This window comes from Cervus elaphus, chromosome 18, assembly GCF_910594005.1.
Source record: "Cervus elaphus chromosome 18, mCerEla1.1, whole genome shotgun sequence".
Lineage (NCBI taxonomy): Eukaryota > Metazoa > Chordata > Mammalia > Artiodactyla > Cervidae > Cervus > Cervus elaphus.
This window is the reverse complement of record NC_057832.1, coordinates 89,066,748-89,081,000: the sequence shown is the minus strand read 5'-3', so window position 1 is coordinate 89,081,000 and position 14,253 is coordinate 89,066,748. Positions and strand designations below refer to the sequence as shown.

At 38.6% G+C, this 14,253-nt stretch overlaps 1 protein-coding gene and 1 non-coding gene across 3 annotated transcripts in view; both read right to left on the bottom strand.

Annotated features, from left to right (window-relative positions):
* VPS41 (VPS41 subunit of HOPS complex) overlaps window positions 1–14,253 on the bottom strand; it is a 203,202-nt gene that overhangs the window by 7,775 nt on the left and 181,174 nt on the right. For both annotated transcript variants that reach the window (XM_043871900.1, XM_043871901.1), the window contains 3 exons: window positions 9,312–9,366; window positions 8,505–8,645; window positions 4,513–4,649 (listed from right to left, as the gene is read on the bottom strand). In XM_043871900.1, coding sequence (XP_043727835.1) covers window positions 4,513–4,649; window positions 8,505–8,645; window positions 9,312–9,366 — 333 coding nt within the window. The remainder of the gene's footprint in view (window positions 1–4,512; window positions 4,650–8,504; window positions 8,646–9,311; window positions 9,367–14,253) is intronic.
* On the bottom strand, window positions 8,292–8,398 carry LOC122674920. The gene has a single exon (XR_006335084.1). It is a non-coding gene; the product is annotated as a U6 spliceosomal RNA (small nuclear RNA).

Sequence of the window (14,253 nt, the reverse complement as noted above, 5' to 3'; positions counted from 1 at the left end):
ATTTACCTGTGTGTGTACATGTGTGAAATTTAACTAAATGGAAGTGTTAAAGCTTTTTGCTTCTCCTAGGAATATTCATTCTGCTCACTTCCTGGTCCACGAGATAATACGTGGAGGCTCTATGAGGACCTACCCAGCGTGGGATCCAACACAGTAGGCACTCAAATGTTTAAATCAGTATGTCTATAAGCAATCAAACATATAGCATTAAAAAACATATGCTGATTGCTTCTTGGCATTTTGGCTAAGATCAAGTGTAAAAAAGTTACATGGAAAAAATCTAAGCTACTTTATTACAGATTCCAAAATAAGTATTATGGATGATTTCCACAGAAATATTACATTAATGCTATGCAGCTGCATTTGCCATAGAAAGACATGTTTATGAAAGGACCCTCTTGAGAATTTGATAGAAATTCTTTACAGATGAGGCTCTTAAATGTCAATGCAGAACCCAGTGCCAGGCTGAGTGTTTAAGAAACACCAGGGTGGTCTAAGGATCTGTTCCCTGTTCCTCTCCCACAGATCTGGGGTGGTACCAGAAACTAAGCAATTTTTAAAAAAAAATTCAGAATATTCTGGTGTACAGCTAGGCTTAACAAGTATTGATTTAACCTAATGGGAAAATTGACATCCAGAAAGTTTATGGGCCCCTCCCAAAGGTCAACAGACTTAATGGCAAAGCTGGGACTAGAGTCTGGGTCTGCAAACACCATGCCCACAGCTCTTTAAAGACAACAGGCTACCTGTTCATCTTCTAGGCCAATCCTATATATTCCTGTTGCAACCTGCCTGTATAACGAATGCATCTCCAGGGACCAATGGGACAACCAGTGAGAAGTATACAAGGTTTAGTCAGAAGGTCTGGGTTCAAATCCAGTTCATCACCTTCCCAGACTGGTAAGTCAATACTTTCTGAAATGCAGGTCTTCTTATATATAAAACAGAGATGAGAGTTCCTTAAGGACCATTGTAAAGATAAATGACTGTCAAGTGTTTAAAAGCAAAGGTGCTAGGATGCTTAAGAATGATAAATAGGCTCTAAAAAAAAAAAAGGAGCAAGAGAAGTGGATATAAATGCTAAATATTGGTTTGGCTAAAAAAGTTGTTGGGATTTTTCCATAACATCTTACAGAAGAACTGAACAAACTTTTTGGCCAACCCACTAAAGACAAGAAATAAAATTTTTTACAAATATAAAATACAGCATAAAAATTTGGAAATTGCAGTTTCTTGTAAAAATGGAAATATCATTATATATTGTTTTGTAAGTAACTTATATCAAAACAAATGCTATTTGTCCTTGAAATCAGACCTAGAAACATTTTAAGTTTATGAAGTATGACAAGGGCTACTTTTATCCTCTTCACGAAGCTTTGAAATCCTATTGAACCATCATGCTAACAATATAACAAGGTACACAAACGTGTAAAAAAAAAAAGTTAAACACTGAAAATGTGGTTAATTATTTCTTTAACATTAATGATGTCATAGACAGTTGAAGCTTAGCTGTCAGCTTCTAATTCCATTTAGATGGAATTAGACGTGATACTGAGAAAAGTTGTTCCATCTTAGAAAATATGAAATTTTAAAAGCAGAAGTGATGTTCAGTTTTTCCCCCCAACTTTCTAACTTTTCTATTTCAAAACAGCAATTCACTTGAGGAGTCCTCCCCCAAAGCTCTTTCAGTACCAAGTAAGTTGTACAATTCTGTCCACTGAATTATAAATCTGACCCTTAGATTACCAATGCAAATCAGCAAAAAAGGTGCTGAGAAGCCCCGTGGTAACCTTTGTCTAACACTTGACCACAGTTTCCTACCTTATACTGAATGGTTCTTAATGTCTTCCAAGGTCATTCCCCCCAACTCCCTGCCCCCAGGCATAACAGGGTCCAGATTCTTGCTGATTCATGGACCTGAAAAATTTCCCCTAAATTTTTTGTGTGTCATTGTCAGAGATGAAATTTTTTAGCCTGTTAAAACATGTAAAAATCAACTATAGTTTTATGGAAGAAACAACAACAAAAAAAGACTAGACAGAATTTTAAAAGTATGTGAAACCTTTCTGGAAAATTCAGACTGCTCTATAAATAGATTCAAGTTATTTTTATAGTGATCCCCAGTAGGTTATCAGGGAAAGAAAATAGTTATTAATGAAAAGAAGTAGCCTTTTTCATAGAAAATAATTCTAAACTTTTCATATATAAGCAGGAAGTACCTCCTGGAACTCTGAACAACCTGCCCCAGTAGAGCATTTTCTCTCTGCATCCTCCAAGAAGATGTCTGAGGTCCAGAAAAGACTGCAGCCATTCCCACAGACCCCGCCCCTTTCTCCATGAGTCCCTCCCATTCTGTCCCAGAAGCCCCTCCCCATGGTTGGTGTATTACAGGCTACCTTGGACCCCCAGGCAAAGTAACTCCCAGCCTCTTCAACACACCAGGGGCTACACACTTACACATCTTAAGGAAAAGCTCTCACTTAAAAATGTAATGAAAAGGATAAAATACTGACTTAGCAGCTGTTTATTAGTAGCTAATTTTTTTGATGGAATTCACTTTGCACCTAATAATTTTATTTTTATTCCCGGCTGACTCAGAACTATGCAAATATATTAATAAAACATTAATGAGCAGTGAGACCTAGCAGTGCCCCTGAGCTAGGTTCTCTGGAAAGAGCTTAGGAAGAGGGGTCTATTAGGTGTTTTTGGAGGTACTGTAGACGCTGAGAAAAAAGGCATAATTTTCAACTGAGAGGCTAGGCTTCATGCAGGACAGCTGGAGGACAGAAGGGGTAATTATTTGGTAACCTTTCTTGGGGTAGATCTGTGGCGACACTTAAGTGACTTCTTGACAAGTTGGAATTTGCAACTTCCAGGCAGACCCGGGGTGTTGAGAGCCGAGGAGCTACAGCTCACTGTCAAGCTCACTCACGTTCAGGGCTTTACAGGGTCTGACACTGGAACTGCTCTCCCTAATGCCAAATTCATGCTTCAGGATGAAGTGACTCATTTCTGGTCTGGATGGCTCTTCTGCATCCCCTCGTCACCTCTCCTCACCTAGTAACCCCTTCCTACATTTCCCTTTCCTTCCTGGCCTTTCTCCTTCCTCCAGCAACCTTTCTCTGGGTCACCCACAAGCCTCCAAATTCCACTGGAAACAAATGCTTATTTCTCTGGAAGGTTTCTGTAGAAGAGATTGTTTTCCTACTTGCCTAAACCAAGTACTTGTTTCTCGCCCATGATGCCAACCTCCCAGAAGCCTTCTAAGTCAAGGCTTCCAGTTTTGTCACATTTGCCCTCAGAAAAATCTCTTCTCCTTAAAGCTGAGTTATCCAGTAAGGCTAGTCAGCTTACTGGATGTTAACTCCTAGTTTGAGGAGAAAGTTGGACCCTGGCTCACAACTCAGTGTCCACCAGACAACTCCTACCCTCACAGTTTCTTGACTAATTCCACTCCCATGACCTCTCCCATCACTGTACTTTCTGAACGCGGTCACAAAGACTTCTTTGGAAATGTTTAACAATATCTTCCTCCCTGGCCACAGGCTCCTGGCCCTCCAGCTCTGTTAGTCCTTGACATTTCTTAGTTTTCTTTTTGATAGCACTGATCTTTCTCATTTTCTTCTCCTTTTCACCCAGTCTCTTACCTGAACTCCAAGTTCAGCGGGTGCTACACAAATCCTCATCATGTGCTCCCCCTTTCCTACCCTGGAGACCATTTCCCTCCCCACAACCCTGTCTTTTGGCTCCACCTGCAAAATCTCTGCTTCCAGGAAAGCAGTGTCATCCCCATTTAACCAAAAACTCATTTCCAAACGAGCTAGAGAAAGAACAGTCTGAATTTTTCAAGAAATGTGCTTTAAATAGTTCCAAGTTCTCTGGACGCTACTAGCATTCCAAAATACAGTCACTGCTAGAGGCTATTTTAAGGAAAAGATCAGGATGCTCTGTGATTGGCATGTTAATTATTTATATGAAGATAACGAGTTCTATGGCTCTTATCATAAATTCGGAATTATTGAGGGTACTAAACTTGTAATACTCTAGCAAAACAGACAAAAGGTAAAACAAAATTCTGTATTTTAAAATCTTTCAGGCAATAGGATACTGAGTGGCTTCAAGGAAATGATCAAACTATTCGGGGGAAAAAAAAAGTGTTTTTTTTTTTCCATTTCTCCGAATGGACACAATGCTCATTCTACTTCAAAATGGTTCAGGTGGTCTGATCTAAAAGCCACTGTGACACTCCCTCACACTCTCCAAGGCCATGCTAAGTTTACCCTATAAATGTGAGAATGCCTGCTCACAAGGAGAGAAAATCTGGGGATGGATAAGAAATTTAAAGGGTGCTATTCGTAGCTTCTTTATTTGAAAAATATCCCAAATATCTGGGCCTAGGTATACTGTGACTATCAAACTGAAATGGATGTCCACAATAAACCCTAGAAATGTTTATCCAGTAGTCAGTCAATTTACTCAGCAATGTCCACTTATTCAAGAAAGGATACTTACTTGTAAATTGTAGTCTTGTAGAATTTTAACTAAGGAGTCTCTCAAATTAGGAATCTCCATTCCTTCCTTAATACGGTGAATCAGTAGAATCGGGTCAACATGTGTGCCGATGTTGTTTAACAAGCCAGTGATAAATGCTACAGGATACCACAGAAAACAACATATAAGCAATGGAATGGATACAATTTTAGGCAAAAAGTTCTATCCTTGTAGTAAGTGTTAAAACCATCTGAACTTCTAAATCCTCCCAAGAACTAATCTTCCTTTACTTTTCTCAAAAAAGCAGCTAAATGAGAAGAGATTTAAAAAGAAAATGAATTGGAAAACAAATGATTGCTTTGGAACACAGTTTGTGATGTCAAAGAGAGGTGACTAATATTTATTGTGAATATACTATGGCTCAGTTATCATATACTTTTCTCCAATATTCTGCAAGGTGGGAATGTTTTTTGTTCCCAATTTATGGAAAAGGAAAAAATAGGATGGTTAATGAATTCGTCCAGGATCACACAACCAGCAATTTCTGAACCCAAAATCAAAGCCAGGGTAGGGCCAGGTTCATAGTGTGCTTCATTTCCACTTTGCCTCCTGTAAGATCCTTGAACTGCTACTCTCTTATGCTAAACTAGATTCGCAAAGTACCTTAATCGGTAATGAACCTGAATAACACCCTCCTCTTGTATCTCAGAAAAAAACTATTGTAACAGTGGTTTCTAGAACATGAAAATCTTGAAATAGATAAGCCTTCTGACCAAAAAGTAAAAAGGGGGAAGGGAGAGATTTTAAACCATGACTGCTAGTTTCTGAATCATATCTATATCTTTATAAGAGGACTTTCATTAACTTTTGTTTCCTTCCAAAATGGGAGACCCACGCAGATGGTCAAGGAGGGGCAGAGCAGACAGACACTCGTGGAGTTGCACTGATAGGGCAGGAGAGAGAGGCTGGATGCTGCAGCAGCAAACCTCCCAGTACAGCCGATGTCCATAGTGGCCATGGGTTTCCATAAACAGAAGGGATAAGGGCTAGATGATACACTTCCAAAATAAATGCCCCCTGCGTATACACAAAACCAGAATCTTTCATTCCGTTTGGTGCAGCAGGTAAAACTGTGCTTCATGGGAGCAGAGTTAATCTCATGTCCATCCCTTGTTCTTTATCAAGTTCAGCTAGGCAACATCAATTGATAAGGCTCTAGACTTCCCTGTATGGGGAGAGTTCGGGAAATTGTTACTATGCACGTGACCTATATTTATTATAGATACTTCACCACATTTTTTTTTTTATTAGTTGGAGGCTAATTACTTCACAACATTTCAGTGGGTTTTGTCATACATTGACATGAATCAGCCATGGAGTTACATGTATTCCCCATCCCAATCCCCCCTCCCAGCTCCCTCTCCACCCGATTCCTCTGGGACTTCCCAGTGCACCAGGCCCGAGCACTTGTCTCATGAATCCAACCTGGGCTGGTGATCTGTTTCACCCTAGATAATATACATGCTGTTCTTTCGAAACATCCCGCCCTCACCTTCTCCCACAGAGTTCAAAAGTCTGTTCTGTACTTCTGTGTCTCTTTTTTTGTTTTGCATATAAGGTTATCATTACCATCTTTCTAAATTCCATATATATGTGTTAGTATGCTGTAATGTTCTTTATCTTTCTGGCTTACTTCACTCTGTATAATGGGCTCCAGTTTCATCCATCTCATTAGAACTGATTCAAACGAATTCTTTTTAACGGCTGAGTAATATTCCATGGTGTATATGTCCCACAGCTTCCTTATCCATTCATCTGCTGATGGGCATCTAGGTTGCTTCCATGTCCTGGCTATTATAAACAGTGCTGCGATGAACATTGGGGTGCATGTGTCTCTTTCAGATCTGGTTTCCTCGGTGTGTATGCCCAGAAGTGGGATTGCTGGGTCATATGGCAGTTCCATTTTCAGTTTTTTAAGAAATCTCCACACTGTTTTCCATAGCGGCTGTACTAGTTTGCATTCCCACCAACAGTGTAAGAGGGTTCCCTTTTCTCCACACCCTCTCCAGCATTTATTGCTTGTAGACTTTTGGATAGCAGCCATCCTGACTGGCGTGTAATGGTACTTCATTGTGGTTTTGATTTGCATTTCTCTGATAATGAGTGATGTGGAGCATCTTTTCATGTGTTTGTTAGTCATCTGTATGTCTTCTTTGAAGAAATGTCTGTTTAGTTCTTTGGCCCATTTTTTGATTGGGTCATTTATTTTTCTGGAACTGAGCTGCAGGAGTTGCTTGTATATTTTTGAGATTAATCCTTTGTCTGTTTCTTCATTTGCTATTATTTTCTCCCAATCTGAGGGCTGTCTTTTCACCTTACTTATAGTTTCCTTTGTTGTGCAAAAGCTTTTAAGTTTCATTAGGTCCCATTTGTTTATTTTTGCTTTTATTTCCAATATTCTGGGAGGTGGGTCATAGAGGATCCTGCTGTGATTCATGTCGGAGAGTGTTTTGCCTGTGTTCTCCTCTAGGAGTTTTATAGTTTCTGGTCTTACATTTAGATCTTTAATCCATTTTGAGTTTATTTTTGTGTATGGTGTTAGAAAGTGTTCTAGTTTCATTCTTTTACAAGTGGTTGACCAGTTTTCCCAGCACCACTTGTTAAAGAGGTTGTCTTTTTTCCATTGTATATCCTTGCCTCCTTTGTCGAAGATAAGGTGTCCATAGGTTTGTGGATTTATCTCTGGGCTTTCTATTCTGTTCCATTGATCTATATTTCTGTCTTTGTGCCAGTACCATACTGTCTTGATGACTGTGGCTTTGTAGTAGAGTCTGAAGTCAGGCAGGTTGATTCCTCCAGTTCCATTCTTCTTTCTCAAGATTACTTTGGCTATTTGAGGTTTTTTGTATTTCTATACAAATTGTGAAATGATTTGTTCTAGTTCTGTGAAAAATACCGTTGGTAGCTTGATAGGGATTGCATTGAATCTATAAATTGCTTTGGGTAGAATAGCCATTTTGACAATATTGATTCTTCCAATCCATGAACACGGTATGTTTCTCCATCTGTTTGTGTCCTCTTTGATTTCTTTCATCAGTGTTTTATAGTTTTCTATGTATAGGTCTTTTGTTTCTTTAGGTAGATATACTCCTAAGTATTTTAGTCTTTTTGTTGCAATGGTGAATGGTATTGTTTCCTTAATTTCTCTTTCTGTTTTTTCATTGTTAGTATATAGGAATGCAAGGGATTTCTGTGTGTTAATTTTATATCCTGCAACTTTACTATATTCACTGATTAGCTCTAGTAATTTTCTGGAAGAGTCTTTAGGGTTTTCTATGTAGAGGATCATGTCATCTGCAAACAGCGAGAGTTTCACTTCTTCTTTTCCTATCTGGATTCCTTTTACTTCTTTTTCTGCTCTGATTGCTGTGGCCAAAACTTCCAACACTATGTTGAATAGTAGTGGTGAGAGTGGGCACCCTTGTCTTGTTCCTGATTTCAAGGGAAATGCTTTCAATTTTTCACCATTGAGGGTGATGCTTGCTGTGGGTTTGTCATATATAGCTTTTATTATGTTGAGGTATGTTCCTTCTATTCCTGCTTTCTGGAGAGTTTTAATCATAAATGGGTGTTGAATTTTGTCAAAGGCTTTCTCTGCATCTATTGAGATAATCATATGGTTTTCATCTTTCAATTTGTTAATGTGGTGTATTACATTGATTGATTTGCAGATATTAAAGAATCCTTGCATTCCTGGGATAAAGCCCACTTGGTCATGGTGTATGATTTTTTTAATTTGTAAAAATATGGAACGCTTCACGAGTTTGTGTGTCATCCTTGCGCAGGGGCCATGCTAATCTTCTCTGTATCGTTCCAATTTTAGTATATGTGCTGCTGAAGCGAGCACTTCACGACATTTTAAATTCAGTGCATCTTGAGATGATTCTTACTCTAGACACAACTGGCTAAATGGAGAGAAAGACGTTATAAAGGCAGATGGGTGTTCTACTTACGTGGTTTGTCGATGGAATATAAGATCAGATCCTCCCAGAGTTCTGCATCATCCTGCTCCTTGGCAAACTCAATCGCTTTGTCAACGTCATGCAATTCCTCCATAATCATCTTCAGGGCACTTCGGCTGTTACCCATTCGGCCTAGAACAATGTGAGACACACGTTTAGGATAATTTATTTAAATGTTTTAAGAGAAATCACATCTCTCTCTATTTGTTTACATAGTTTGATAGCCATGACAAAAAGCGAATTTCATTCTGTGACAACTGAGACTTACTAAAATAAATAAATCCTAATTACTAGGTATTTACTTTGTACTGAGTAGTCACTTAAGTGCTTCACATGAATTACTTCGTGTAATCACTGTAATCCAAGGAAGTATGTTCTATTTCAATTTTATAAAAAAGGACAGACGTGGTAGTCACTTGCCAAGATCATATAGCTACTAAATGGCAAATCTGGAATGTGAAACCAGGTCTGTCAGATTCTGACTTCCTTCTGATGAAAAGCAGAAAAAGAAAAACAAATTTGTCAACCCATCCACAATTTATTTTGATTTACACTGTAAAGTGTAAACTGATAGTTTTATTACACAATACTAATTATTATCTCAGTAGCATTTATTAAATAATGCTACCTTCTTTATTGAGCTATGAAGTCTCCTTTTCCAAATATTAAATTCTTATATAAAACAGGCTTTAACCTCTGTTACTTTGGTCTAAAACCTATGTCCATTCTTGGAAAATTTATATCACGTTGTCACCCCACTCTAGTTTATGGGGACCAAAATGAATCAAAGCTACTTACTCAGAAGATAAACTGTCTCTTCTACAAAGTTTCTCTGTTGACAGATCTCAAGAGCCTTCAAATAAAGCAAGGTAAAAATGTTATGTGTTATCATATAAAAACAAATATCTATAGTCACTTAAACATACAAGTTTGAAAGAATTTCTCCACTGCCTCCCTTTAAAAACAAAGCAGAAGTAAATAAGCCTAAGTTTTGCTTGTAGCTGTCCAGATTTCCCTGAGAGGCGCTGGATCCTACACAATTTAACTGATAACATATTTGAGGTAGAACATTCCAGAGCAAAGGCAGGAAGCAAGATGCTGAAACAAAGGTTCTTCCCCACAAAGCTTTCTCTCTTTCTGCTACCTGAGGTTTCTTCATGGCACTGGTCTAAGCCCTATTTCCTTCCATTGGATTGTAAGCTCCAGGAAAGGACTACTGTTCACAGCTGTATGTTCCCTGTATGGAGCAGTAAACATTTGCTGCATAAAGAATTAAATACTGGGGTGGGAATATTTCTACTGCTGGCTTACAGGGTCTAGAAAAAAACTCTGTTCAAGGATCTGTCAAAAGTGGGACTGAAAAGATATGTGCACCCTAATGTTCACTGTAGCACTACTACAGTAGTGAAGACATGGAAACAACTTGAATGTCCATCAACAGATGAATGGATGACGATGTGGTACATATATACAATGGAATACTACTCAGCCATAAAAGGAGCAAAACTGGTTATCTGTAGTGATCTGGATGAACCAAGAGTCTGTCATACAGGGTGTAGAGAAAAACAAATACCATATATTAATGCATTATATAGATAATCTAGAAAAACTGTACACACTAACCCATTTGCAGGGCAGGAATAGAGATGCAGATGTAGAGAATGGACTGGTGGACATGGGGGTGAGGAGGGAAGGAGAAGGTGAAACGAACTGGGAGAGTAGCACTGACGTATACACACAATCGTGTAAACTAGCTAGCTAGTGGGAGGCTGCTAGAGAGCGCAGGGATCTCAGCTTGGTGCTCTGTGGTGACTTGGAGTGGGACGGCGATGATGGGGTGGGAAGGAGGCTCGAGAGGGCGGGGTATAGGGTGTACACATAGCTGACTCATTGCTGTTCCACAGAAACATTGTAATCATACTCCATTTAAAAACAAAGTAACACCTTACTTTAGAATTGGAATGAAACTAAGATAATGTTTTAGAGTTGTTTAGTAACTAAGTCATATCCAACTCTTTCCGGACCCCATGGACTGTATAGCCCACCAGGCTCCTCTGTCCATGGGATTTCCCAGGCAAGAATACTGGAGTGGGTTGCCATTCCCTTCTTCAGGGGATCTTGCTGGCGTGGATTCTTTACCATTGAGCCACCAGGTACACAATCATTTAAATGAGAAAATGAGAAGACCTGAAGGTCACAATGAGGAAGAAACATCACTAATTTGATCACTCACACAATTCCTTTAAAAATAATGTAGCAGACAAAAATGGAAATATAGATCAATGGAATACGATAGAAAGCCCAGAGATAAACCCACGCACCTATGGTCACCTAATCTATCACAAAGAAGGCAAGAATATACAATGAAGAAAAGACAGTCTCTTCAATAAGTGGTGCTGGGGAAACTGGACTGTTACATGTAAAAGAATGCAATTAAATCACTTCCCAATACCATACACAAAAATAAACTCAAAATGGATCAAAGACCTAAATGTAAGGCTGGACACTATAAAACTCTTAGAGGAAAAGATAGACAGGATACTCTTTGACATAAATTGTAGCAACATCTTTTCTGATCTACCTCTAAGAGTAATGAAAGTTAAAGCAAAAAAAAAAATAGGACCTAATTAAACTTAATTTTTGCACAGCAAAGGGAACCATAAACAAGACAAAAAAAAAAAAAAAACCCTCAGAATGGAAGAACATATTTGCAAATGAAGCAACCCACAAGGTATTAATCTCTAAAATATACGAACAGCTCATGTAGCTCAACATCAGAAAACAACCCATTCAAAAAAATGAGGGGAAGCTAGAAACAGACATTTCGCCAAAAAAGATATGCAGATGGCCAACAACCACATGAAACATGCTCAACATCATTAAATATTAGAGGAATGCAAATCAAACTACAACAAGATATCATCTTACACTGGTCAAAATGGCCATCATCAAAAAATCTACAAACAATAAATGCTGGAAAGTGTGTGGAGAAAAGGGAACCCTCTTGCACTGCTGGTGGGAATGTAAATTGATACCATCACTGTGGAGAACAGTATGGCGGGTCCTCAAAAACTAAAAACAGAGTTACCATATGACCCACCAGTCCCACTCCTGGGCATATACCTGGAGAAAACCATAATTCAAAAAGATACATGCACCCTAAAGTTCATTGCAGCTATTTACAACAGCCAGGACACAGAAACAACTTAAATGTCCATCAACAGAGGGTTGGATAAAGATATTACATATATACAATGAAATATTAGTCATAAAAACGACGGACACTGTGCCATTTGCAGAAATGTAGACAGACCTAGAGACTATCATACAGAATGAAGTCAAAAAGAAAAGATGTCATATTAACACTGATATGTGGGATCTCAAAAATGAGACACATGAACTTATTTGCAAAGCAGAAATAGAGACGCAGAGGTGGAGAACAAACGTATGGACACCAATGGGGAAAGGAGGTGGGATGAATTGGGAGACTGGGATCGACATTTCTATACAACTTACACTATGTATCAAATAGATAACCAACGAGAACCTACTATAGAGCACAGGGATCTCTACTCAGTGCTCTGTGGTGACCTAAATGGGAAGGAAATCCAAAAAAGAGGGGATGTATGTATAACTGTTTCACTTTGCTGCATAGCATAAATGGATACAACATTGTAAAGCAACTATTCTCTAACAAAAATTTAAAAAGAGATGTGGCAGAGATGGCGAGATGTTCCCTAGTATCTATTGCCCATTTCTTCTATAGTAGTAAGATTATAGGTGGTTGAGTGATTGCCCAGAATTAAAACCTCAAGGCCTCTCCGGTGGTAGGAGAGCTATGTGACCAGTATCCACCATGGAGATGAACCAGAAATGTGGGACGGCAGCTTCTGGGTCTCAGAACACCCTGCTCTCTTATTTTTAATCCTTTCATCCAAACTGCTCTTGGAAACATGGATGATACAGGAGACGCAGGAGACCTGGGTTGGATTCCTGGGTCAAAATCCTCTGGAGTAGGAAACGGCAACCCACTCCAGTATTCCTGCCTGGAAAATTCCATGGACAGAAGAGCCTGGCAGCCTACAGTCTGTGGAGTCACAAAGAGTTGGACACATCTGAGCACATACACAAAGCATAAAAGCATGTTTTCTTTTAGATTCTTGAATATTCCCGAGCAATAATGCTCCATCTAGAGGAAAAAGTAGGTAACAGGACATACATTCGTGCACGTGTGCAAAAAAGAATAGAAAACAAGTGACAAGACAGAATAACAACAAAAATTGAGTAAAATATGATGTAAAAATAATACTCAAATTTTTCCTTTCCTTATTTAATGTAAAGGTAAGTAACAGAGTTAAAAATTTGGGTGTTAACTAATGGAAATTTTATCAGCCCTATCTACCATATCAGTTTTATAATGATTTCTACATAGCCTTGACCCCATCATCTTTTATACAGTCTTATTTTTCTTTAAGGAAAATTAGTAAACTATGCATCTCCTACTTTATTCCTCCAGATTCATATATACTGCCACCTTGTGAATGCAATTAGATATGAGAGTGACCATAAATTCAGGTATTAATTGATAAAGCTAATATTTTGCTTTTAACTGTTCTAGGCATAAGCAAATCAGATTTGCGAATGTGAAAACTAGGGCCTGATGACCACACCTGGAAATGACAGAAGAATGAACAGTTGAAAAACTGATGTCTCTCACAATTCTTGCAATATTGAGGAATATCTTTATTAGTATTGCTGTTGTTATTATTTTAATTAAATTTTTAAACCTGAAAAAGATGATTCCTTACCACAGTGGAAAGTATTTGGGAACTTAGAGACTCAGGTTCTAAGGCTCAGCATGTTGTCTTATAGTTCTAGACTGGGGGGAAATCTACTTAGGTTTTTATGAGTCAGTAGTTTTTCTGTGTTACAAGTAAATGTAAAAGGAATTTGTTTCTAAGATGAAACAAAGTGTGCACAGAGTTATTATTTCTAGGGAGAAAGGAATGAGATGCTGCATGAATTAAAGTCAAGAAAATCTGCTTCAAGATGGCTTGGTGTACCTAAGCAAGGACAGTGGTATATTTTTTGCAAATATACAGACTTCCCACAATGGGGTCTCAGGCAAAGATAATCTCTAATAAAGATGTCTCAAAGATCTTTAACATGAAAGCCTAATGACTTGATTATAGTGACATGTTTCAACCATTACTGTCTCAAATACATTTTGTTCAAAATTCTCTTTCCACTGAAAGTTATCTTAAAAAAAAAAAAAAAAAAAAACTACTTCAAATATAATTGTTCTCAGGTTTGTGTTGAATTCTCTTATCTGCAATTGATTTTTCCCAGTAGCTCAGAGAGAAAAATTCCAAAGGGCCCACACAATGCTCCAAGTGAGTTCTCTGTATTAGAAATATCACGTGTGGGGATGAGAATTTCTGATGCTCTCTTTGTGGGCAGAGCAGTGTGCTTTCCATTGAACACTACCAGACTGGAAAACTGTAAACCAAATGGGTTGAAAGCATGTTCCAGACACGGACGTACTGGAATCCAAGTGGAGGCTTTGTATGGTGTTCAGCAAAGGGGAAGAAGGATGCCTGGGTGGGTGCTGATCACCCTCGTGTGCGGGGCTCTGGCTGAGGAGTCAACACGACAAGGCCAGGTCTGCCTGGAAACACATGATGTTTCCTTCAAAGTGAGGTACAAACACAGGGGCACAGTTCAAAGATGAAGATTCTCC